Source organism: Netta rufina (genome assembly GCF_964035555.1).
Source record: "Netta rufina genome assembly, chromosome: 16".
Lineage (NCBI taxonomy): Eukaryota > Metazoa > Chordata > Aves > Anseriformes > Anatidae > Netta > Netta rufina.
In genome coordinates, this window is record NC_140140.1 from 14,704,028 (window position 1) to 14,731,766 (window position 27,739).

A 27,739-nucleotide genomic window follows, 5' to 3' on the forward strand; every position below is an offset into this window, starting at 1 on the left:
CATTCGCAGCCTGTGCTAGAAAGGCTTTTTCCACTCTGGAAGACCAGAAGTTTTGCTTGTTTGATCATTTTTGCTTGCGTGGGTGCTGCTTTTTCTCTTTTAAGCACCCCCCTTTTTTTTTTTTTTTTTTTTAAACTATCGCTTCTGTCCCAGTAAGAAGATTTCACAGGAGTACTCTCCCCAAAGAGTTCCTCACTACTTCCCTGGGAACTGTGATATGCATTTCACTAGGACGTGAACATAAACATTACCTGTCTTGACAAATTTAAATCTACTTCTTGTGACACATCCACAGCTTTCCAAAGCAGGAAAGGATTTTTTTCTTCTCGCATCATGTGAAGGAATGCATTAACACTGTACTGGGCTTGTTTTATGGCTTGTAGAAGGACATCTATCATACAGACAACAGGAAGAAACAGTCTACAAAGAACTATCACATGGAATAAAGGTGAGCAGACATTTAATTGGCAACAGCTGGATTTGCTATTATGAACAGCTTTCTATTACAGCTGAAGCATTGTTCTCAATATTATCAGAAGGAAGCTTTCAAACTAGCTCCTAAAATCTGCATTAATTAAACAGAGAAACAGCACAGGAGACAGAAAGGGAATTGCAGAAGTGGCAGTAGCTCAGAATGCATTAAAGAAGGTACCATCGTGCTTGCTTTAGGTGATCTTGTCTCAAAGCAGAGGAACAGACTTGATGACCTCTTGATGTCTCTGTTGTCTACAAGCCTATCAGCCGTGTAAGCGAGCTCTCTTTAAGTGTTCTATTAAAATCAAGTTCAGTGCTGCGTACACTAACTCCAAAACACATCTTGCACAACTCCATTACATAAGGATTTGGAAATCATCAGATGGGAAGGTTTCTTTTGATTATATTCCGAGGAGTTCATCTAAAACTACGCACCTGCACCATATCATTAAGTGCTTTTTCTACTGTTCTAGTGTCTTAACCTTCAATTATGGAAATCAGCACTTATCTACAAAGTATTCTAATCACAACACGATGCAAAGCCATGTTAAGAAGGCTAAAAAGTCTTTACTGAATTTATTGATACAGAAACACTTATTAATGAAAGTTTTTAAGTTGTGTAACACTTTCGCATGCCTCAGGCCAATTTAACTCGTTTCTATACACAGATTTTTCAGCTTACACACTAATTATTAAAGCAGTTTGAAGTTCATTTCTCTTTGCACGTTTACTGAACTATCAAACCTAAAAGGAGTCAGATACAATTGAAGTGAAAACTACTTAAAACAAAAAGAAACAGTTAAAGCAGATAAAATTCCTAGAGAGCTTACAGGCTATACAAAAACAGTTATGCTACAATTACTCTGCTAAAAATGCATACAAAACTACAGTGCAAATGCTTGTGCACAGGGAAAAATGCATTTATGGTTCCCCTTCATTTATACACTATAAGCAATACTACTTCACAATTTTATTACACAGAAAAAATTCTACTATGAGTTTGTTTGGATCTGTGGGTTGTGGTTTTTTTTTTTTGGACAAGGGGACAACCTGACGAGCTAGAACACATTTCCTGTATATATATTTACTTATCCGTATCCAGGAAAAATAGCAGTATTTTATGCATTTTATAGAAGACTACAAAAATCTAGCAAATGTAATAAAAAGGCAAATCTGGTGAAAAATCTGAAAAATATCTTTTAAAATTAGGGGATGGGGTGTGGTAAAAAAAAAAATTAAAGAGGGCTAAACAAAAGATTCTCCCTCAAACTGTCAGCTTTAACACAATCTCAGCAAGGTTTACTACCATGACCAGTACTTTACACATCTCTTTTTAAAGTGACTTCTTTATGACCTCCATGAGAAGTTCTGCAATTGATAAACGAAAGGATAACCTGCTAAGTAAGAAGCCCCCTGTACTTAATATGTGGAGACATATAAAGTGTGCCACAATACAGAAAGGTGCCTACCTGGTAGGATAGCTATTAAACAGAAATGCCTAACACCTGCAGAGATGATAGCCTTTGGGGAAGCACAAAGGAACTCTATATAAATTCTGTTACACCTCCATTTATCACCATATTCAGGATTTTCATCTGTAGAAAAAAAAATTCCTTGTGGTTGCCAGATTTACAAGATGGGCACTTGCAAGCTTCCAGGAAACCATCAGCTCAGTGGCCACGTAACTGCCCCATTCCAAATGCACGAACAAAAACCTGAGGGAGCAGGATAGCTTGGGGTCCCATTTATTACAGAGGTGAAGACTTAGGAAACTAGAGGCAAAATACAGCCTACAACTCTTTCGTATCACGTGGCCACCAGCCACATGACTCTGATCAGTTAATATTCTTGAAGACAAAAAAAAAAAAAAAAAGCCTATTAAGCAAGGAAGAGTTCTCCAGCTTGGGCTTAGATGTATAAGAGTTATCTGTACATTTTCAAAGCCGCATAGAACTTTGAAACACTATCAAACAAGTTGTGCAACTCAGTACCATTAACTGAACACCCAGCATATTTTTGGCAAGACAGTCTTCATTCATTCCTCCTCAGAAACTGAGGAGACAGCTTCAAAACAGGTACCAAAGTGATACCACCTTCAGAGCTTTGATGGGCCAACCCTTTTCTTAAACAGCTTTGTTATCTACTGAGGGTTTGCTGTTTTTTTTGTTTACTCCCAGCTTTAGGAGTACTACTCATCAATGCAAGCTTAAAGGTTTCTTTCCAGCCTATGCTGATTTAGGTAGATTTTTCCAACAGGCTGAACCAAGTCAACTTCCCCTTCCAAACACAGTATCTCCTTCCATCAGCATTACAGGAAGAACGGGGAATAAAAAGAAGTCCACACCCACAAAACTGCAGACTGTAAAGTCCTTCTATGCAAGTCTGGTAAAGCATCTATTTAATTGCTGCAGGAATAAAATAAACCGAGACAATCCACCTCTTTCTACCTACTGTATGTGGATTAGATGTGCACAAGCTGTATTCTAGCCACCTTGCTATCTACGAACTGCATCAATTTGGCTTTTTAGGCAGTTTCCATACACCCTCCACAAAACTACGCTTGGCTGATTTCCCAGGGCACAAGCCACTCTGCCCAGGCTGGAGCCCTGCACTCCACTCTGTTCAGCCCAGCAGCTGCAAGTTCTCACGCTTACTGCAAAATCTACAGATTCTGCTTTCACTGTCAGTAGTCACAAACTCTCCTACGCATCTCCTCTCTACCCTCGTCCCCATTCAGAATTACTCTGTAAAGATTTCCAGAGACTACAGTCACAACCCTGACTACATGAGCATCCTGTCAAAGCTAATCAGCTTCAAAACTCTTCACCTGACTCCACCGCTTTAAAAGAAAGCTTCACAACTCATTGAACTGTAATTCACTAAAAGAGGTGTTTCCCATTAAGCAAACCAATATTCTGTTAATCATTTCTATCTTCTACTGAAAATGGATATAATGTTTAAAAGCAAATCTGAGACCAACCAAAGGGGAGCTGATGCTTTCCTTCTGCATTCAAAACCTGGATGCCTCAAGAGTAACACCAAATATTCTTTTCTTTCTTATCCATAAAAGTTGTGCTTTTTCACGTTTCTGGAAGAAAAAGATTTGCTGGGTCAGCTTTTTACTAGTAATCTTCACCCTCCATTAAACACACGCCACGGTAAATACATGGCAGGTTGAGCGGTAGAGTGCACAGACAGCAAAGGTCTTCAGGGAACTGCTTAAGAACATAAGAATATTTAAAAACTGCAATTCGGTAGAGCAGTCGTGAGATTTTAGAACATCCCTCTGCAGTTAGTTTCAGGGAATTAAATCCTCCTTTCCGTAAGCAGCCAAGCATTTCACCAACTTGCTTCCTAAGGAATCCCTGCTGTAGGATCAAACTATAGCACACAACCAAGAAGAAAGAGGAAACTTAAAAAAAAAAAAAAAAAAAAAAAAGCTATAATGTTTAAGTATACAGCAGCCACATTCCCCAGCTAGCCTACTGCCTTGGGTGGTCACATTAGCAGGCAAGCAAGTGGTATACATTTGTCAAGCCCTAAGTAGTACTTTATTTTCTGCCTACTCCCCACTTTCTAGAACAATTTACTTTTCCCTGTAATAAAGCAGGTAATATTTCAAGGGATCAGGCAAAGGCAAGCTCAAGACCTTTTCCCTCAGAAAGTTTACAGGGGGATCTGGCTTTAGTTCAGAGGGTTTGGTTTCCTCCTCTTCTCGTCTCTCATCCTCGAGCTCCTCGCAGTTGTTATCATCCGATGGGTTGGAGATCCGACTAGCGAAGACCTCTTTGTCCAAGAAAACAATAGTTTCCATGCGACGACGACGCACACGTCTTCGTTTAAATCTTGGGGGGTTCTTCAGCCCGTTTCCATTTTTGCTCATTGTTTCTTGATGTATAATTTTTTTAATGGTTCCTCGGATGGCTATGCGAGCCAGATCCTGGAGGCTGCGAACAGCCACTGGGGCTAAAACAAAATGAAAACCATGAACAGATACAGAGAAATTCCCCTCAAGAGCACTCACAGGAAAAGCTGCATTTGCTCAGATTAAATCAGGCCACTTGAATTCCCTGCTGTGATTTCGAAAACAGCTCTATTCAACTCCTGTCAACTCCGATAAACTGTATTGTAACTTTCCAAACAAAATTTAATTATGCATTTCTCTCATTAACTGGAGAGAAAGAATGGGATGAAAGAAGAGTTGTGTGTTTTGATGTCAAATCCTCACAATTACTTTAATATACACATCTTAAAGATTATAAGAATGTAGATTTAGGGACTGATACTGTGACTAGTTAATAACCAATATATTTTCCTATTGTAGATAACTAGAAGTGAAGTCTATTTAACTCTTCCACACGATGACTTTCCTATTGTGAAGTTATTTCAGCTTTGACAAGTTGTTCTTTTTACCAATGAGTACTATTTATGCTCTTCAAAGACTGCTCCAGACTTATGGGGTGAAGACTGGCTGGAAATCTATTGGTAAAAATAACTTTAGAAGCAAAGTTACCGTATTAAAAAAATACTTTCCACATTAATGGCTTGGAAGACTACTGTCTTCTGCACTTATTTGCTGCCAGCATATAAACACATAACATAACCTATGCAGCATAAAGAAAAAAGTAATATATTAATGTATACATCTATGTGCTAAAAAAATCAGAACTGTATTCAACTGAAAAGCAAGCATTCCTGTGATCTGGATGAAAGAATCAGAAAAAAACAGCATGTAATAAATGCAGGTCTCTCTACAAAGACATCATAAAAAGTATGCTCAAACACAGACTTAGTGGACTTTATGGTACTGTATGGACTGCTTACTGAGGTGCTTTTTCTCACACACAGACACCTTTCCAGAATAAGAATAAAGCCTGACTAATCTCTTCATGAGTATCTTTGTCTTTGTTCACTCTTAAGAGGCCTCTCTACAAAGTCTTAATCTGAAGATTGAGGCCATTGCATGACTGCATTTCAAACAACGAACCAGAAATTGCACAATTTACTTCTCTCAGGTGTTCCAGGTTTGGGCTTATTCTTAACTGCTGAGAGCCTTTGGGTAGAGGATGTTTGTTCACAGGTACTGCCCATGTGTTTTCCATCACCGTGGCGCAGGGCCTGAGAACTGTGACAGTACATGATTCCAGATTGAAAGAGATGTCTGAACATGCAAAAACAATGACCAAACATCCCACGAAGCTTAGGTACAATTTCACAACAGATCATTTGTACTTAGAATTTTAATTATGCAATTCTGATTCTAGCAGCAGATAGACTCCAAGACAGACTGGGATCCAGCACAGGAGCCTTAAAGACTGTTCAAAGAAGGAAGCAGATGGAGTAATTTTTATGGAAAGGACTGGTAGCGATGTTAAGAACAAGGAAGCAAGATGCATCTTACGAACAAAGAGCAGACAAAATCTCCCCCATAGCCAAGAACATTTGTACTCACGCAAGTGAACAAGCCTTGACTTTCCTGAATCTGCGTGGTTGGGCTGAATCAAGGGAGCAAAAGAAACAGCAAGAATCTTCTTGGTTTCCCAGGCAGAAGGACCAGTACGGGTTATCTTAGTTAACTAAACCAAAACAAGGATGTTATTTTACTGTGTGTGAACTAGTAAGATTTTTAAACATAAAAAAAAAGAACAAGCAACTCCTCTGCCTGGACATGTGGTTAAAGTACTAGAAACTGTAATAGTAAGAAACTGGAAGGTAAAGAGGGATCACTTTTCTTCCCTCCAGAAAGTTCAGAACTCCTGGTGGGATTAGCCCCAGGTAGCTTGTTCCATTGAATATGAATATGCACAAAATATGTACACCAGCAACTTGGGTCACCCAGCTTTCCCAATTCTCCCCCAGTTCTGAACCAAAACAGCCGTGCCTGACTACTGAGAAAAAGCATTAATCACTAACGAACAATCCCTCCTGAGAGAAGCCTGCAGCTCACTATATTTCTGTTACAGCTCAAATCTTGCACTAACTAAATCTTGCACAGCATATTACTGGGAAGAAACTGCATTTTGCTCATCTCAGCTGCCTTTCTAGAGCTAAAAGATCAGTTGTTGGCCATTCAAGTCCATTAAAACAACACATTTTTACATCGAAACAATCACCTGAATTACAAGATTGAGTTTGCACACAGGGCAGTTACCTACTTCTTACTGAAACCAAATCCATTGATACTTGTAAATAGGGATGATTTGCAAGCTCGTTCATAAGCCAGTTTGGATGTAAAACCTTCTAACAGCAATTCTGTACTTTGTCATAGGTAAAATATTTGACTATACGACTTGAACAAAACCTTCTTACATTTTCCTGCAGCATTGAAGTAAGTCTGCAGTTAACAACAAAAGACCAGCACACATGGAAGACTGGTACAACGATGAATATTATGGTAGAACTTAAATGTTAGGAAGTGTGCAGAGTTCAGCTACCACTGAGTGAAAGCTGGTGTACTTTAGGCTTTCTTCAATTTGTCAAATCGCTGTTGGTAAGAAGTGCAAACTGATGGAAGAGCTATTGACTACTCTGAGATCAGAATTAAAAGTAACTGGAAGAAAAACATGAGTAGAAAGGCATTCAACCTTCTCTTCCAGAGGCATGACAAGAATTCCCCCAACTTTCAACAGGTTCTTCATGTAGTCTTCGTGTTCCTTCTGTACTCCAGCACCACAGTAAACGCGGTCATACTGAGTACAGTCCGGGGAAATCTCTAAGCAATTGCCGGTAACAAATGACGGCTCACAAAATTCAAATCTGAAAATTAAGAAGATGTGTATCATACAGAAATATTACAACTTATCAACTGAATTACTTCGATTCTGAAAAAACTGACAATGAAAAAAAAAAAAAAGTTTCATAGCATTTCTCCTCCCAAGCCCTTGCATTCTAGAGATTGCCAGAACAGACCACAGCTAGAAATCCTGAAACCACAAAAACCTTGAGGTGAGAACTCATACATAAAAATTTCCAAAGGGTATTGATGCACGACTGCACACCTGATTTGCATCCAACTTTAGAAGCAGCTATTTTTAGTTAGCTAATGCTGACTCAGTTCTAATATCTAAAGATAAACATTTGGCCTGCAATTCTAAATGTAGAAGTCTCAAGGACTACTGTACCAGTTGTTTGGTATTTTCAAAACCTTTTATATGGTTTTCAGATGTTCTGGGGAAGCTTGATGCTTCAGAAAATATACATGCTGAAGCCAATGGGAGTTTTGCCATTAGCTTCAAAAGCAGCTTGATTTCATCCTTCATAAAAAGGAATTTTTGTCCATTGAATTTCTGATTTAGTTTGGAAGCAAAATGAGTAATTTTATGACACTTTTTTTTTTTTTACACACTCTAATCTACATAAGCTTTAAGCCCTACATTCAAGTGCTGACCTTGATTGAAGCTGTACGTCATATCCATTTGTCTACCAGTATCTTGCGAGGCACCTCAGTATAACACCTACTTATTCCTAAATACTTCCTGAAGCTTTTTGCTTTTGCCAAGCATGCTAGACTTTCCTAGCAGCTGGCTAACAGTTCCTACACGAGGTGTTTTAGCAGCGTAATAACTCAGCAGCCACTTCTCTCAGCAATGCCAATTTTCCAGTCATGTTGATTTCTGAATTCAGCTGACTTTTGCTTTTACTTGTCTGGAGAGAAAAGAAAAGCCTCCCTTAAAAACACCTGTTCAAACAATAGCAATGTGGCTCTCTGGGGAGGTGGGGTCATCAATGTGCAAGCACCTTCCATGCAGAAAAAATTTCAGCTGGTTGCCAGCATCAGGAAAATGCAGCCCTTTCATCAGCAGCTTCCCAGCACTGCAGTACCAGCAATTTCAAAATGGAGTAGTTTAAATTCCAGCATTTAAAGACTAATTTTCTTCCTCCCACAACAAGATGACTTTCAGGTAGCCAGAGATATTTTACTTCCATGTCTGAACAAACTGTGAGACGGATCCAAAAATATGACAGCTACAACTTTCATTGCTGAGGTTGCTTTTGGCAGTGGTTATCTTGCTAGAAAGTTATTACTTTTGACAGCAGCAGAATGGATGGTGTAAGAAAGAACATAAATCAAATCCCAAGCAGCTTTAGTACTAACTTAATCATTATAAAAATACCTTCCTGTTTTAAAATACCATTTTTCTTCTTCTCAGATAAAACACATTAGGTCACCACAGAAATCAGTTCATATTCTTCTTAATAACCATGCGTGCTCTCAGATTACAAGCATAACTATTATTGTCATTTGTTGTTTCAAGCTGTTACCTGCAATTGCATTTTAAAATAAGCAACCGTTTTCAGCTTGTTCTGAGCTCTGCACCATCAGAACTGCTGCTGAAAACACCACAGCAGTTTCTGACCACCACCACCACCCCCCAAACACACATCAGCTTAGAAGGTCACACACTGAAGCTCAGCAAGCCTAAGGAGCCAGAATCCTCAGATTACCCTGAATCCAGAGCTGCCACATGGGAGCAAGAACTGCCACGACTACAGCCAAGCACACAAAATGAAACTGAACAGGCATTGAATGGTCTTACTTGTCAAAGCTGTCGCTTGTTTTGATGAAGAAGTCCAATTTCTGCTTTGCGTATTCAATCACATCGGAATGGAGCTCCACACCATGGTTAACACCAAAAGGACCTGAAAATTGAGAGAAAATAGGCAACAGGTAATGCTAACGGGCAACAACACAAAATCCAGCAGAATCAAACACGGCTTTGGTTACTTCTTATATCAGATTACTCCTTGAGTGTAATTCAGTGCTTGTGTAGGGCCAGATGTCTTACTACTACAATATACTACAATAGGAAGTGAAACCCTACACTCACAGCTCCTGTCAGCAAATAAAGGTGTTTTGCACCATCAAGTTTGAATCATTTGGCCTTAACCAGGCAGGAAATTCCTCTGTAGGAAGAGAACACCAATAGTGAAGAAATACCGTTGCTGTAAAACTGACCACCTGGAAAAAACTTGCACGTGTAGAATAGCCTGCATGTTTTAGCAAATCCCTCAGAAATGTTATTTTATACCTCCTTGTTGATATACTAAAAATATCCACATCCAAGAAAAGAGGAAGAGTTACCACAAATTGTACTTCAATTAGCAACAAAAATAAATTGGAAAAAATAGTGTTATTCAACATCCATGCTTTTTATTCAGGACTGACTTGATCACTTCAAAAATACTTCAGGGCAAACTGCAATTATAAAACTGTACTTTGATGCTTCGTACCTGCAGTCACAAAGCCAGTTCTGATGCACTAACTGCTCTTCCACAAGCTATTCCCACCTATACATTGATAAGAACCAAAACCCAATTAACTGGCAACAAACCCAAGTTTGCGCCCAGTCCTGTGGGAATTTACTAAAGCCACCCATGTAACTTCACTGCTGCCTGCTCCAACTTGCCACGAAAATCTGGACACCATCCAGTTCCAGAAAGAAGGCTGCAAGAGTCCTGATAAATTGGCCAGCTGGATTAATGCACTGTTTACTAACATTTTGTTTCATTAATTGAGGAATGCTTCCCTCCTAAATGCAAAACTTCCTTCATTTTTTAAAACTAATGACAGTAGTTAACGTGATTGAAAAGGTATTTACCCAAGATGAGTCCAACCATAGAACTCAGATAGCCAGTGCCACTGCCAAGATTCAAAAACGACAGCCCGGGTTGCAGATCCAAAGCTTCCATCACCTCCGAGTAAATGCAGGGTGCTGAAAGATGAATATTTCCATGCTTCCACGCCAAGTCCTTGTAAGCATTGTCTTTGAACTCTTCCAGGTAGTAGTCTGCTCGATCAATGGCACGGAACGCCTGCTCTACCAGTTCTGTCCGGATATATTGTGCCTCCTTCAGGTTATCAATTAACTCGTCATTGTCTTCTCCTGCACTCACTGCACCTCCCATCTTCAAGTTTTCTGTAAATGCTAAAACTAAAGAAGAGAAAGGAAAGGTGAGAAATACAGCATGCATTTGAATGCTAAGTTCTGCTGCTGCATATGAAGTCCTTTGAGATAAACCTTTAGGTACATGAAGGGCAAGAAGCAGCAGAGAAACATTACCACCACCACCCTACCCTGTCAAACAATGAACAAAAGGCAGATCTGGCATCTAGTACCTGATGCTAGCAGGGAAAATCATAATAGACAGTTCAGATGTGCAACGCCTGTCTTAAAACAACAGCAACACGTTACGAGTGTGTCAGCTGTTCCACTGAACCCTTTTACATAACAGATTACTCTAGCTGTTATGCTTATAGGTCATTCTTCATTGCAAATCCGAGCAATAACGTAAGTCTGGCTTCCCTGCCAGAGCTCTTGCCACACGTAGACTTTTATTTCCAAGAGCGTCAAGGGGAAATTAAGAGGCAGGCGGGGAGAACCAGAAAATCTCAAGCTACACATTCAAAGAAAACATCAGGATTTTGGGTTCGTGGAGGTTAAAAACCTCTGGCCTAGACAGAAGCACAAGCTTCTTTTCTTTAGCAAATATTCTTCCACACAGCTCATCTTTAGAGCTGGCACCATCATCATCAGTAAAGGACTACAACACGAACAGCAACTGCAGAGAGAAGTTTCACTGAAGCCAGTGGAATTTTTTAGGTCCTCCTAAATCCTAGATGAGCTAGCCCCCAATCTGAAAACACTGCAGCGACACAGACTGCAGAATTACAAACACTTCTGATTTTCCTGTCATCTCCGGCAACAAATTCAGACCTTGTGATGTGGGGGAAAGAAAAGCGAGCACCCTCCTTGACTGTGCAGAATACTAAGTAGAAATATGTGCTTCATGCAGTACAGTATCTGCAGGTTTTAAAGAAAATATACAGGGAGAAGAACACAAAAGAACTTATTACTCTGAATTCTTCTAGCTTTCCTTCCCCTGGCCCCACCTACAAAAAAATCCCTTTTCAGAAAGCGCAACTTTTTTTTTTTTTTTAATGCATTTGTTTACAATGCCTTTCGTAGCTCACAATAATAACCACAGAAGCAGCAGCTTTAGAATTCATTCCTGGGATCAGAAGATCTGCCTACAGCTAAATTGTTGGGGCTTATTTGTTACATTCAGCAGAGAGCAAATTGTACACTTTCAGTTTCAGAGGAAACAAAAAAAAACCTGCAGGAATCTAAGAAAGTTTCGCAGTTACTCAAATAACATACCATCCTGACTACCTGCTGTTGAGACACACAAAATAACACACATTTCAACAGGGAACTCAAGGCAGTTTTTAATAAATTCTTGTCTCAAACATATCAGTCCAGTTTTAGACTATTAATACAATTTTAAAAAAAGCCTCCCTTTGCCTCTCTATCGCAAATCCTTCAGTTTCTCTACAGAAAAACTATTGTGCTGTATTACTTCACAGTGGAAACACCACAAATTTAAGGCCTAGGTGGGTTCATCAGCCAAATCAATTTTTTTCCCCTCTTATATACAAATCATCGCACTGCAAATACTCATTGAGGGCTGCTTTGGTCTTTAATACGCTCCCTCTAACACTGCATTAAAATACTCTCTTCCCTGAAGGCGTTAACTCCCTTGACCTTTTGTACATTTAGTTCTTACACTTGCTTCTTTTTTCCCCACTTAAGCTCTTCTTGCAATTAAAATCTGCGTTTTCAGATTTAAAGCGTAAATCCACAGTCTTTAACGGCGTTCCACTTTGCATGCCAATCAAATTCCTCCCAGCGTATGCAATCCCCACTGGGACAACTGGTCCGACCTGGTTTTAGCTCAGCTTTGCGATCAACAACCGTTCTTCCACGTTCTACAAGTAGCAGACATTTTCTAAGGGGATCAAGGAATATCCCAGCTCTAACAGGTGCCAGTTATTTCTGAAACAACTACTTTTACTGAACACGACTTGGCTTCCAATAAAATGAGTGTTTTATGAGCAGAACACAGACCTCACTCATTTCAATTCCTCCTCAAGTAATTCCATGTTTCTGTTTACCTTCGTTGCCTCTTTCTAATTAGAAGGGAGCACACAGGCTAGGAACAGGATTTACTTGTAACAAACCTTTTAAAACGAGATCCTCTCCATCCACACTTAGCACCGTTGCACTTTCCACACTCCTCAGGCAGAATACTGAATTCCACTGTTCTCTGCTGAAATGAAGAAACGATGATCGGCAGCAGATCACGGTACAGGTACGGAATCAAGCAGCCTTCCAGCCCTGAAGCATCCCTTCAGTTGCCCGTTGCCATCTTCCTCCTTAAAAACAAACAAACAAGGCTGACATGAGTGGCTGCATTCAGACGCCTGGCCCAGAACAATGAAATTAAAGGGGTTTGGTACGAAGCAGGGAGCAGCAGATGCGCGGCAGCAGCCCCAGAACAATGCACAAGGCCCACCAGCACAACCCCTCACCCCAACAGAGGGGCAGCACCTTTTTTCCCCACTAAAAATGAGCTGCAACTGCCCCAGCCTTCAATCCCACCCTTCCCACCCCAAATTAAGAACTCCTCCGACCAAATTAACCTCCCCACCACCACATTAAGAAGCCCCCAACCCTAATTAACCCTCCCACCCCCAAATTAAGGACTCCACACCACGTTAAGAACCTCCCAAATTAAGAACCCCACAGCCCAAATTAAGAATCCCCCCAAATTAACCCCACACCAAATTACAAACCCCCCAAATTATGACCCCTCTCCCCAAATTAAGAATCCCCAACAAGACACAAACCCCTCCAAATTAAGACCCTCACACCTCAGATTATGAACCCCCACACCAAATTAAGAACCCCTCCACCAAATTACAAACCTCCCAAATTAAGCACCCCCCAACCCCAAATTATGACTCCTCTACCCCTAATTAAGGCCCCCTACCCCCAAATTACGACCCCCCCATCCCAAATTATGAACCCTCACATCAAATTATGAACACCCCCACCTCAAATCCAGACCTCCCCATCCCAAATTACGACCCCCCTCCCCAAATTAATACCCCCCACCCCCAAATTAAGACCTCCCATCACCAAATTACGACCCCTCACCCCAAATTACGACTCCCTCATCCCAAATTATGACCACCCCTCCCCAAATCACAAGCCCTTAACCCCAAATCCAGACCCCCCAACCCAAATTACGACCTCCCATCGCCAAATTAAGACCCCTCAACCCAAATTACGACCCCTCCTCCCCAGATTAAGACCTCCCCACCCCAAATTAAGCCCCCCCGAATCAAATTCGACCTCCTGTCGCCAAATTAATACCCCTCACCCCAAATTACGACTCCCCCCATCGACAAATGACGACCCCTCACCCCCAAATTAAGCCCCCCCAAACCCAAATTACGACTCCTGACCCCAAATTAAGCCCCCCTCATCCCAAATTACGACCCCCCACCCCAAATTAAGACCCCCCAAACCCAAATTACGACCCCTCCGACCTCCACAGTCGCAGGCTGTGAAAACCGAGCTGAGGCCGGGCCCCCCCCTCAGGCTCTGCCCCCCCCCCGGCCCCGCCGCTGTAAACAGAGCCCAGCTGAGCGCCGGCCGCGCACTGCGCACGCGCGGCCCGTCCCACTGGGCTCGGGGGGGGGGGAGCGGGGCGTACCACTGAGAGCCGGAGGGGGAGCGGGGCTGTGCCATGGGGGAGAGGAGCGGGGGCAGGGCTGTACCACTGTGGGGCGGGGGGGGGTTGTAATGGGACCTGGGGGTGGGAGGGGACTGGGGACTGGGGACTGGGGATGGGATCCGCATATAGGGCCTGGGGATGGGGACTGTGTATGGGACCCCTGTATAGGACCCCTGTATAGGACCAATGTATGGGATCTGTGTAGGGACCTGCATATGGGACCTATGTATGGGACCCCTGTGTAGGACCAGTATATGGGGTCTGTGTATGGGATCTATGTAGGGACCCGCATATGGAACCTGTGTATGGGACCCTGTATAGGACCAATGTATAGGGTTTGTACATGGGATCTGTGTAGGGACCCATGTATGGGACCTGTGTATAGGACCAATGTATGGGACCTGTGTAGGGACATGCATATGGGATTTCTGTGTGGGACCCTGTATAGGACCAACATAGGGGGTCTGTGTAGGGATCTGTGTATGGGACCCCTGTATAGGACCAGTGTATGGGGTCTGCACGTGGGATCTGTGTAAGGACCCGAAAATGGGACCTGTGTATGGGACCCCTGTATAGGACCAAGGTATGGGGCCTGTGTAAGGGATCTGTGCAGGGAACCATGTATGGGGCCTGTGTATAGGGCCTGTATTTGGGGTCTATATAGGGACCGGTGTATGGGACCTGTGTAGGGATCCACATATGGGACCTGTACATGAGACCCCTGGTTGAGGCCGACACATGGGGTCTATGTGTGAGGCATGCACAAACAGGGCCTGCATATGGGGCCTACATATGGGCCCTACAGACCTGGCCTTACCTCAAACCCAGTAATGCACAGTTAAATACGGACCAGGCCCAAGTACAAACTGGGCCTGAGCACAGGCTGAGCCTGCAGCATGGATCAGAGCTGCAGACTGGGGCTCAGTGCCAGTGGAGCCAGCAGAGCGGGGATAATTCCGTGGTTTTATGACACCGGCCAGACCTAAAGGCAGACCAGGCCTAAAGAGAGGCTGTGCCAACAGCCCGCACCCACAGATCTGTCCTAAATATGGCCCAAGTCTAAATACAGCCCCGTGCCCATGTCCCCATCCCATGGTGGCTGCCTTCCCCCCAGTCCCATACTCCATACCCTGCCCTAATTTTGGGCTCGGCTTCTTTTCCACACCCACCCTTTGAGCTCAGCACCCAGCCCTCCCAGTTCTCCCAATCCTCGTGCCCTGCCACCCCGCTGGGATCGGGGCTCCCTGGGGTGCGGGAGCAGTGGGAGCGGTGCTGGGGAGATGCCAGCCTCCGGCTGGCACATGCAGTCCTCGCGCCGTAGCTGAGCCTCCCACGTGAAGCATGGCCAACACCAGATGTTCTGCTATCATTAGTCAGGCTTGGAAAAAAAAAAAAAATTAGAAAAAAAAAAAAATATATATATATATATATTTTTTTTTTTTTCCATGTTCCCATATATATATATATATATATATATATATATATATATATATATATATGGGAACATGGAAAAAGCATTGCTCTGGGGGCTAATTGATATTCTGCATTTTGAGCCTATGAACATCCAACACACTAGGATTTTTATTATTATTATTATTATTTTCAGCACCCATTAATATGAAAAACAAATTCTCTGAGAAGTAAATAAGGGAGATGCTTCTTAACCTGACTCTCAGGGTTGGGGATTGAAGGAAACATGTAGGGTTATCGCCAGACTGCCTCAATATCCGGCTCCCCATTTGTGCAGCAGGGAGATCCTGTCCCCTGACATTATCTGCCTGAGCGTTAGACACATAATTCGGATTATACCCAACCATGTGGGCTCCTTCTCTGGTTGTAACCAACCTGGCAGGGTCTGAGAAAACATGGGGGAAAGGTGATTTCTCTCACCCATCTCAGGATAAGGGAAATTATCCTCTAAGTGTGTCTCCATCCATAAGTGACCCACACGATGTCAGCTGAGGCTGTGGGATTGGTCTGACCTCTATGGCTGCAGATCAGACAAAATTGTCTGAACTAGCCTTAGATCAGGGACTTGGTGCTGTGTATGGCTGTGAAATGAGAAGGAATAACCACATCTAGACAAGGGGCTTCTTGATTTGTCTGAAGATGATTTGTGGGGGAAAAAAAAAATAAAATAGCTGTCCTTCCAGACACAACAAGCCTGCAGTGGGGGAAAAAAAGAAATAGCCTGGCAAATTGGACTCAAATAAGAGAAAGTGAATCAGCATCCGCGTATTTATGCGTTAAGGTGATTATCTCTGCTCCCTTCATTAACATGATAACAGCAGACTCCGTGCAAACAGGCACTGGGTAATACTGTAGATGTCTGCACTTTCATTTTGCAGAAGACAGCTGCCTGGGAGAATGGGATTATTCGTGGAGAGTGAGCACTGAACTCCTCCTTGCTGATTCAACCAAAACAGGACATGTTGATTGTGCTTGCCTTGTTTTGTTTAATAAGAAAAGCACCCGAGCATAATGGCAGCACGGTTGAAATCTGCAAACACAGAACCGACAAACTCCTTGCACGTATGATTCCCGGGCTTCCATTCAGCATCTGCTCCCCTTCCCAGTAGAGCTGCTTGAAAAAATAGTTAAAAGCTGGGTAAAAATTTCCCATTATCAGTAGGTCAGCAGCGATGTGAGAGCAGCAGGAGTGTTGGGGGGCACTGCTGTACCTCCCAGCAAATTGTTACTGAGGGAAGAAGAAAGATCCAGCAGCAGCACCTCTTCTTGCAGCAAGACCCCAAGAAGACCAGAAAGAGCTCGAGGAGTGTTTTAGAGATTCCCAAGTATACACCTGCACCTCCCAGGTGTTTTTTGTGATTCCTAACAGCCTTTTGCCTCCAGGATTTGTGAGATGCAGCCTGCCTGTTTCCAGAGAATTACAGGAGTGAGCCAGGAGAAGCACCAGGGAAGACACACGCCACGAGTCCCTGCCTCGTTGCCTGCACCCCAAATGTGTTTGGGGACACAGCCTTGGGGAGGGACCGGCTGAAGGAAGATGAGCACCCCTAAGGGATGGGTTATTTTCTGCAGCTCTAACTCTAAGTGTGTCTGCAGTACCTGGCCCGAGTCACGATGTAGGAGGGATGAGTAACAGAAGAGTAAGGCAGAGCCGTGACCACACGGGCACATTTTGCTGCCGCATGGCTTCACCCCCAGCTTTCCCCTTGGCACCTGCTTGTTCTGCTCCCCTGCCAGCTCTTTCCCCTCTGGGTTCTTTGAACACGTAGTTCTCCGTTTATGCGGAGAATTTGGATTATTGCGAAAATCCCCACATTTAGAAAAACAGAAGGGTTCGGTTGGGACCCCAGGGACCCAGCGCCTCCGGCAGCAGCACCGGCAGGTGGCCCCAGCAGCACGGCCACTGCTGCAGGGCTCAGCGCCTGCCCCTCAGCATCCCCCCCAGCTCCAAGGCTCACCAGCAAGGATCAGGCCTGCAGCCTTCATTAGCTGACATCCCTAATTGCTGAGAGCAAGCAGTTTTCATGAGGGCGAGCTGATAGCTTTTTTTTTTTTTTTTTTTTTGCTTTTGCTGTATTGATTTCCCTGCTTTCCACTGTTTCCTCCTTCCTTTTTAAAACCCAATTTCTTTTATAAATATTTCTAAAAGCACCAGCCAACATGAATTAACTTCCTGAATTCCGCGGTGGGGACGGCCAGTTAAAATGGGATGGTTTTGTTCATTTGAAAGAGGAAATAGTAACAATTAATTTTCGTGCCCGGCTGGGGGCCAGCAGGCTGAGCTCTGCCTGACCTGCAGCCTTGCAGTGCAGGTGGCTAAGTCAACACAGCAATTTGTGGGTGACAGGATGGCTCATGTAAATCAAGATTTGGAGGATCATTAAATCATTTTCACCATTTCCTTTTTTGTTTTTTAAATTGTGCACAATACCTCTGTTGCCTTTTCTGGTCACCTTGGCACTACACCACGGTCAGAAGCTTATACATATGAACACACACACGCATACATGTAAATACACACAGGCACATGTGCATTTACACAAGTATTCCTACAAACAGACTGGCAGCAGATCACCTAAATCCTCCTGCCCATACAGAGGGTATATGTGTGTGTCCGTGTCTCCGAAAGCTTTCCTCTTGTCTCACTTACTGAAGGGCTCTGTGAGTAATTGCTGCGCAAAGAGGAAGCACATCTGTCTTGATTTCCACCGTATTGCCCCGTGCATAACCACTGCCACTTGGAAAAAAAGGCCCCATAAAGACCTGGATTCATCTCACTTAGCTGAGATGTCGGAGCGGAAAGGAAGGCAGCTGCTATGAAGTCCTGCGTGGTCAAAGGCAGGAAACAGCCAGCAGACGGAGCAGTCCCCTGCCTGCACCACCTGCTCTGGGGATGAGAAAGAGTTACCAAAAGTGCCTGCAGCTGGGGACATAGAGCAGCAAGGTGCTTGAGCTCTTCTTGATATTGATGTCAGGCCATGCCAGCCACAACTTTTATCCATCTCTCCTTAAAGACCCACCCAGCAGGTCTTCCCCAAATTCCCTTCCTCCAGCAATAGGAGAGCATCTTCACATTCCCAATGGGAATATATTCCCGGCCAAGGTGCACTTTATTTGATCTCCCACCAGCATTATCCTCTAACTTAAATCATTCCCCTTCCTCCCACCCTGCATGTATTTATGAGGAGTAATCATATCCCCTCTTAACCTTTGTTTTTTCTAGGCTAAACAAGCCGAGCTCTTTTTATCTCCTCTCCAAAGATAGGTTCTCCATTCTGCTAATCACCCCGCCAGTCCTTCCTGCACCTGTTCAAGGGTAAATTCATCCTTTCCTTTCCCAAAGACAGGTCCCAGAACTGCCCACAATATCCTGCACAAGGTCTTACTGCACCGCCTACGCTGTTACTAATACCTGGCTGTGTCTGCTAACAACTAGTGTGAAAGCTGCACGAGTCTTTTTGCACAGCAAATGGAAAATAGTTACAAATCCCTAAACCCATAGCCATAACACAATTGTACGCAAGGAGATCACTGTTTCACTTGGAAGGGCATTGTGCTCCTTTACATTTGTGGGTCCCGGTGCCCAGCAATCCTTACTCGGTATTTTTCTCTTTTCACTGGGTGAGCATCAGTCTCATCTTGGCTTTCATTCAGCCTTTGCTCCAGCAAAACTCTCTGTGCAATCACGGGCGAGGGTTTGAACTGCAAAGATGCAGAGTCAAACGATGAAAACCATTTTGCATTCATCTCTTCTCTTTTCAAAACGATTTTCCAGTTTTACTTGGGGTTTAATTAAATTTCTCCGACCCAGGCGGGGAGTTCAGCCTTTCTAGATTAGCGCTCTTTTAGGTGGCTCTGATAAGAATTTAGCATCAACAATTGAGCTAACAAGCCCCAGCGACCGGTTTGTAGCAGGGGGCTAATTCTATTAACACTTTGCAGTGTCAGGGCTCCACTTTGAGCTAGAAGCCGAGAGGAGGGACGGGGAGCAAATGCAACATTTGGCAACTAAATCCCTGAGATTCAGCCTCTTTGCGGGCAGAGCTCAGCTGGAAACTATTTTAGCTGACAACATCAGAATTTCACCTGTTCTCTCTTTTTTTTTTTTTTTTTCTCCTCCTGGCTGAAGCTCTGCACTTTCTTGGCTCATTGTGATAACAGCCGGGAATAAGGAGCGGAACTGACTGGTGGCGTTGATAAGAGAAATGAAAGGGTAATGCGATGACATGATACCGGGGAAGGGCCTCTGCATCAGCCCTGCCCGTCTTGGACGTGGACCGGAGTACAGGATGGTCAGGACAAAGGTGCTTATGCTGACAGTTGCAAATTAGCCCATTGTAAGGGAAAATTGAGGTTAGCACTCTGCAGAAGTGCCTCTGTTACTTTTTTTGGGTGATGACAGAAATGTCTTGCGGGTCTGTTGTGCCATTCTGCACTCAAGAAGCCCGGCTGGTGCACAAGCATTTTCTCTCTCTCTTTCCCCTTCCCCTCCTGCTTCAGGTACCACTAAAATCTCTCTCTGTCTATGCTAAAACACAGCCTGATGTCTCTGAGCCATAGCATAAGATCTTGGCCGAGGAATCCACCTGCCTAGAGCTTCTCATCTCCAGTGCCTGGAGACCCAGTTTCAGACCTACCTGCTCCGAGCTGCCCGTAAACCTCACGCGAGCGTTTCCTTTGCAGAGAAGCCAGAACATTATTTCAGGGACGTTGCTTTGCTTTCTGCCCCGGGCAGTCATCGAGAATAATTTGAGTCAAACAGATTACCTGGATGTGACCTGAAAACAAGGCTGCTCGGTGCTTGCTGCATTCCTCAGCCACACCAAACTGCGAGTTGAAATTCAGCATCCCTCGCTGCTGGTCTGCAGATGCTCCTTGTTGCTTTGGAGCACACGGGTGCCTTTCCCCATTGCTGCCATCCCTCCTGTCAACTTCTCATCCTTCCTTGAGAGGCTCGGGGCTCCCACCTGTTTCTGCTTTGCTCAGAATGGCTCCGTGTGGCTCTGCTACCCTCTAAGGCTTTAGGGGCAAGGGGCTTCTCCAAGGCCAGCAGCTAAGCCAGGAGCATAAGCAATGCCAGGGACCTGTGGCTCCTCCAGGACAGAGCTGCCCAGGAGCCCTGCAGCACCCAGCCATGCCGTGTGGCAGGGACAGGGACAGGGATGGGTGCCAAGTGCTGCTGGAGCCGTTCCTCCCCACGATGCTGCAGCTGGAGGCTGCCCTGGCAGGGCTGGCTGTGCCTGCACCCACGTCGCACAGCCGCCGGTCTGCACCCCACGCCCACAGAACACGCCTGGTTGTATTTTATTTATTTTCCAAAGCAGGCTAATGGTTCAATTAAGCTATTTAGGCAATTTGGTTGCCTCCACAGTCAGTGCAGGGAGATGAGCAGTGTTTCAGTCCCTTCCTTGCCGGAGCTGGCAGGAGCATGTGTTCCCACATCACACCCGGCCTCCCCACGGCGCTTTGTTGGGATGAAAGCTCTTCTCTGTCCCCGGGTCAAACGATGACAAAATCTACCAAGGACACACAAATGGGCATCCTCCCTCACCCCCCTCGCCCGACTTTTGCCGCAGCATCGCCGTGGATTGGAGCTGTCAGCGGGAGACCACGCTCATCAGAAGGCTCCATCCGTAATCACTCTAAAGAGGATGCTGATATCTAAGTCCTGGAAGCTCCCCAATATCAGATCACAGCAGGGACCGAAATAATTCCCATGTTCCCTCCCATGAAAACGTGCAAACCCGCTGAGAAAGCACAGAGGAGGGAGCTGACGACACTCCCAACGCTGCAGGACCAGAGGCAGCAGAGCATCGGTGCTCAAAGGCAGCAGCAACAAGCGAGCGCCGGTGAATGTCCTCTGCCTTCATCTCTACAGCTGTTGGAAATGGCCCCGCGCACAAAGGGCAGCATCCTCATTAAATTCCGTGGAGGGTTGCCATGTGGCCAGCAGAAATTTGGGTTTTGTTGTATTTGGGTAATACATTCACCACCTCCGCCGTAATGGGGTGACAGATGGGAGCTGGGCTCCGGCTTTCATGGGAAAGGCTCCTCTCGGCGGGGAGGCAGTGAGTTTCCCACCTAATCTTCTGTAACCTCCAGACTGCTAACAACTGCAAGAAGAAAGCAATGGGTAGTTATTAAATTAATGACTTCATCCCCGAGCCAGTAATAAATATCTTACAGTTTTATCTCTCCACCCTGTAGACTGCTCTAGACGGACTAGACTGTTTATTAATCTAGCTTCTGGATTTATGTTATTTAATTGCTGAACAGCCTCAGCATGGTTGGGCTGGATTATTAAATGCTGAAGCCCGAGGAGTCCTCTGGCAATGGCAAAACCTGAGGAGCTGATTCTCGATCTTGGGCTCGATGAGCTTCGGGCCAAAACCAAATCCCCTGAGGCCAGCACCATTAAACTGGTGCAAAGTCCAGGGTAGCCCCTGGTTGGGTCCAGAGTAGTTGGCCTCATGCCATTTGGGGGGACTCTGGGACTTGCTGGGAGTAGGGAGATGCAGGGAAGTGCTTTGGCACATCATGACTTCGATAAGGACGTGCTGGAGTTAGCCATGGTCATGCCTGGCTGAGTCTCTCCCCATATGTCCCCTGATGTTGTGGGGTCAGACACCAAACCTGAGCATGTCCAGGCTCCTCCTGGCGTGGTCTGCCCCTTGGTGCCAGTCCTGGAGCTTGAGTTTTCATGTCCTTGCTCTGTCTCTTCATGGCTCGTGGTTCTCCAGATCATCACTGAGATTCAAACAAAAGAGCGTTGCCGTTCCACAAATGAATGCAGGCTTTAATGCTTGCTATACTTCCCAGCTGACAGCGATGAAAATGCCTTTAAATCTGATAGCACCGTTTTTACAGCAGCCGGTGATGTATTCGTCCTGCAGAAAGAAGGGGGTGAAGGCATCTGGAATAACAAGAGCTATTTCACGAATGCATCATCCATGCGCTTCCCTACAGCCCCAGTCCCACAAGCCCCACTGCGCAAAGCAGAAGGTCGTTTCAGGATATTTCTCCTCATCCAAGTGTAGGAGAAGTGAGTGCATTGCCAAAAGCAGGCCAGAGCCCTTCAGCTGGCCCTGCTGGGCTCAGTGCTGGTTGGGGGGGCTGCGGTGGCCCCAGCACCCTCAGCACCATCTTCTTGGGGCCCAAAGAGGTGAGGTCCCTGCCAAAAAGCAGCTCTGGAGAGCACAGTTGTCTTCTCTCCCTGGTGGAGAACCTGATGGAGGAGGAGGCTACCCCATCCCAACCACACCAGTCTTTTCAGACCCTTGACATGATCATGGTTGGCCTTTCTGGAGGCCACTGTGCACCATCACCCCTTGTCCCCATGAGGGTTTTTGGTGGGGTGGGCAGGATGCAGGTGGTGCCAGGACCACCACGGCTCACCGAGGGGCTTGGGTGTTACAGGGCAGCCTGGTGGCAAGGAGGAAGTTGGAAAGGAGGGCATGGATCGGGTGGGAGCCTCGAGACATCACCCAGAGGAGCTCGAGGGGAAGAAAATCAGAAAAAAAAATACAAGGCTGGGAAAGAAACCCCTTTCTGCTCCCCCCAAAAGCCCTTGCCGGAGCGAGTGGAAGGTACGGCTTGAGCAGAAGAACAGAGAAAAGGGTCATTAGCAGCTTTCAACAATTAACAGTGGCATCAGCGAGGCCAAATGATGCTCTCGTTGGTCAATGATTTATCGACGTATTTAGAAACGACCGTACGCTGACAAGGAGCTTTTCCCTTCATCCTGGAAGCAAAGCCCCGCTGTCCTCTGCCGCGCAGCTCTCACCCTCCGCTTGTCGGAGGAGGCTTAAGAGCTCTCCTAAGCACACCTATAAACGCACAGTGTACCATCTTAAACCAATTCAATTCCCTTCCCTGCGATAAAGGACGCCAGTTCGGAGAAGATAACATCTCACAGTGATGGCTCCCAAAGCTGCAATTTAACACAAATCCAACCGCTCCATTATGCAGCGCGGCCAATTCGTTAGGAGAGGACGCGCGAGCGCGCCTATTAGCTCGATCATCATCATCAAATATTGGCACAACGAACTGCTTCGTGGTGCAAAGCCCATCAACACCCCCCCAAAACAATGCCGTGTCCTTCAGAAAAAAGCCATGCCAGCCAGTTTAGGCGTGCCATCACGCGAGTCTGCCCCCTTTTCCCATTTAAGCTGTGCCGCTCGTTGTGGAGGGGGCAGGACCCCACGAGCTCCACGAGGTCTCCAGCAAAACCTCAAAGAGTCCTTGTCCCGAGGGAGGTGAGCCCTAGTTCATTGGGATATTAATTTTTTTTAGTTTTGTGTTTGGAGTGGCTTTCACACCCCGAAACGTAGTAGCCTCATTTTTATTTATTTTTTTTTTTTTCTGGAGAGCTGCTGGTGACTGGTCACACTGTGGCACAGTCACTACTGGGCTCTAAACTCTGCCGCTCGCCCAGTCTGCAGCTCGCAGACACCCAACAGAGAGAAAAAAGCTTCCAGTGAACACTACGGCCATGCATCTTTGAGGAAAGGCTTTAAGGAATCTTGTTTCTATCCCAAAACCTTGCTCCGGCTTTCTCTGGCTCCAGTCCTTACCCGTCTGCCACCATTTCACTCTGCCTTTCATGCCCGTGCCATCGCAGCGCTGCCACCGCCTCCAGCACAACCCAGCTCCCCTCGTGCCCCTGCGTAGGGACAGCCAGGAGGCTCAGCTCACTTAATAAGAGAAATGAATTTCTCAATGACAGACCTGCCTGAAATTCCCGTTCGCCCCAACTTGCTCAGCTCCAAGTGGCCTTAATGTGATTTACCTTATTTCACCTCGGAAGCTGCAACTCCAGCAGAGCTAAAGTGAATTTCGGCGCCTTGCAAAATGCCTCCTCCGACGAAGAGCACGGTGATGAATCCCCTTCATTGCCACAGCTTCAGAAGCAAGACTTTTCCTCCAGCGAAGCATCTCCACTCCTTGACGAGGACAGCCTGGGAGCCAGGCAAATAAAAGCGAGGCAATCCTGTCGAAAAGAACAACAGCCTCCCAGCATTTAAGTTAAAGCTCAAAGATCAATTTTGTGATTTTTTTTTAGTAAATCCAAAGGCTGAAAGCATCCATCCTGCACCCTGTCCTCCCCCGGCACCTCCTTTGCTCACGCAGGGCTGCTGAGTGCTGGGGGTGCAGGATGCGACCCCTGCTTGGGGACACGTCGGGGACATTGGCAGAAGCTCGAAGAAAGACCATAGGAACTAAAGTCACAAACAGAACTGGGTTTTATTACGAAATAACCCTGCCAGTACATAAGGAAGTTCTGTCTGCAAAATACATTTCCTGAGGAAAGTAGATCACAGTATTCATTTTCACAGAATAACATGTAGCCTGCTATAACTTTCAATGTGACTCTTTATTATTTAAATATTAACAGTATTCCTTCACATAAACAAGTACTCAGTCATCACATAACCGACACACAAACGACAAAATAAATATACAACAAGAGCACAGTTCATTTTTTTTTTTCTCGACTTAAATATTAAATAAATAATAAATACAGAATTTTCATTTCCTGTTATCAGTGCCTGAAACAATATGAATGAAAAAGAAAAGAAAAACTGAAAAAGTCTCTCTTCCCCCGGTGCCCCTGCCCCCACAAAAAAACAAACCAAAAAATTATCAAAATGTCTCAGTTATAAAATATCTTTAAAAAAATTCCCATCGTTAAAAGAATAAATAACAAAATATATAAAAAATAACTTGGTTGCATCAAAATTACAAGTAGGAGTTGTAGATAGGGTGTCTTTTTTTTTTGGAATATCATTTTTTATGGTCAAAAGTTTTAATTTTAAACTTTTTTTTTGCTTCTTTTATCTTCTTTTCTATGGTGCGGTGTCCAGTTTAAAGTAAGTATAAAATTAATAAATAAAAAAGTTAAATAAATAGAAAAAGTTAACATAAGGTGTTGTAAATATAAATTACATACATCTTGCCAAAATTAAATAATTTACAGGATAATTAAACTAACTACTTTTTTTTTTTTTTCCTCTCTTTCTTCCAGGAAGTGCAATTTCTCTACTTTTAAATACTAACTGAATTGCAGTCACAATCAATTTGGACTCTATTTACATGTTAAGAACATTGTGTTTTTAACACCTCAAATTATTATTATTATTTTTTCCCCTTTCTTTTGTAGTTTTGCACTTGGAATGGGTTCTAAAATAAGCAAACTCATGGAGCCTGAGCCCGCGGAGGCCTCAGCGTGGCCGTGCACCCACTGAGCTCCTCAGGGGAACCAGCCCAGGCTGAGCTCCCCACCGACCTCTCCAAATCACAGATTCTGCCCCAAATAGCTGCAGGATTGGGCTTGAAATGCCACCACGGCCTCGCCTTTAGCATCGGTCACCAAAATCCTCCCCACCTCTGCTCTGCCCCAACGCTACCAGGAGCCATGTGGGGGAACGCTACCAGGAGCCATGTGGGGGAACCCGGAGGGGTTTTGCCCCTTCCACTTCCAAGGTGTTTTTCCAAGGTGTTTGCACCAGGGTGGCAGCAAGCCCTGGGTGGGAGGTAATGGAAAAAAAAAAAAAAAAAAAAAAGGAGCTCCCACCTCTCCTTTTCTTGGAAAGGTGCCAAAATGGCCCCCCGATCCCCACCGCGCTCAGCCTGGATGCTGGAGCATCGCAGAGACATTCACGGAGCTGCACGTACCGAGCTGCTTACAAAATGCTTCTTTGGAACAATACCCAATACCTGAATGCTTTTTTTTTTTCCTTTTTTTTTTTTTTTCTTCTTTTTGTTTTTCCTCCAGAACGGCGCTTGTGCTGTGATTTTGCACAAGGTGTAGAACACCAAACCAAGAAAAACCCATTGCCTTGTGGATATCTGCAAGAAATAAACTGCTGATTCACGTTAAGTAAGCACTTTGCTGGCCATCAATTAACATTTCTCTTTTTGTTGCTTTTTTGTTTGTTTGTTTGCTTGTTTGTTTGTGTTTTTTTTTTTTTTTTTTTTTGTTCATCACAATCTCAAACGTTCTCTGGCATTGATGTATGATCTCTGGACTGGCAGTACTGCGCCATTGTAAGGATGATCACAATAATGAAAAGAACCAGAACCGTCATCAAACAGACTTCCAAAAAATCATATACACCGGACCATGACACATTAAGAATTCTTCTGTATGAAATATCTGGTATTGGCCTATTCATAATAGCTATTCTCATATTTAAGACAGACAAAGGAATACTGTAGTTGCAAACTCCAAAAGCTTCCCTGAGAACCTTTTTTCCATTGCGCTTTCCACTGGAGATCCAGAACTGCTCTTCAGATTTCTTTCAGAAAATAAAAATAAGCTACTTTATAATACTTAAGAGTTCCCATGCCCAGTGGATATCTGAACTCCTGGGGTTGGGAGGCCCAGCACAGGTTCAGATTTACAGGTAGCTTGCAGCTCCAGCACTTATAGCAACATATAACATAATTCATGGGTGAGTAGGTGATCTGGACATACGACCATAGACAACATGAGGGTTTGAGCCAGTCATACGCTAGTCTTGGATCAGACAAAACCCTGTTCTTGTAACGTTTTAACCCTTGGATCAACTCTGTGAAAGCACGGCAGCTTATGAAAGACGCCTGCTCTTCACCAGCTACCGAGCCCCACAACCTACTGGAGAATTTAACCTTCCATCCTGGTCTACCTCGTGGTCCAGGGAGAAAAATCCCACTTTTCCTAAGAAGGTCCAAAGTTAAGTAAACGAGAACATTGAGTTCGATCAGTTCCACGTCTCAGAAATGGCCTCTTGGTTACGTTTTGGTCCTTTGTGTGTTTTTGTTTTTTTGTTTTTTTTTTTCATTCATTAAACAAGTTTTACAACTTGTAAACCTGAATACTTGGAGGGAAAGTTCCGTCTTACAGTCTGTTTGCTTGCCCGTCTCCATCCCGCGGCACTAAACCTGGATGCCCTTGACGGCTTGCTTGATGCTCTCCAGCAGGTCCTTGTTCTCCGGGTTCTGGTAGCACTCCTGGTTGGTGTACATGTCGGTCAGCGTGTTCACGTACGCATCGAAGTTCTGCTCACTAATGGGCTCCTGCAGCCAAAAAAGCCAAATAAAAGTGTTAGCAGCGGAGCAGGAAAGGATTGAAATCTTTCTTTGCAATTAATCATACCAACAGCCAATGGTCTTGACATCAGAGACTCTTTGTGCGCGGTGCTGTGTGTACAGGAAACTCATTGTGCAGCCCCTG

General features: G+C 44.7%; 2 protein-coding genes across 2 annotated transcripts in view; both read right to left on the bottom strand.

Annotated features, from left to right (window-relative positions):
• On the bottom strand, positions 1-13,926 carry PCMTD2 (protein-L-isoaspartate (D-aspartate) O-methyltransferase domain containing 2). Its single transcript, XM_084296587.1, has 7 exons — positions 13,868-13,926; positions 12,494-12,688; positions 10,074-10,406; positions 9,012-9,114; positions 7,059-7,230; positions 5,927-6,050; positions 1-4,440 (listed from the first exon to the last, which is right to left on the bottom strand). Exons 3-7 carry the CDS (start codon positions 10,378-10,380, stop codon positions 4,061-4,063), a joined length of 1,086 nt encoding a protein of 361 aa, XP_084152713.1. The 5' UTR covers positions 10,381-10,406; positions 12,494-12,688; positions 13,868-13,926; the 3' UTR covers positions 1-4,060.
• Positions 13,927-27,441: 13,515 nt separating this feature from the next.
• MYT1 (myelin transcription factor 1) overlaps positions 27,442-27,739 on the bottom strand; it is a gene marked incomplete at its 3' end in the record, with an annotated part of 37,259 nt that continues 36,961 nt past the window's right edge. Inside the window, exon 22 of the mRNA XM_084296821.1 lies at positions 27,442-27,582. Coding sequence (XP_084152947.1) covers positions 27,442-27,582 — 141 coding nt within the window. The remainder of the gene's footprint in view (positions 27,583-27,739) is intronic.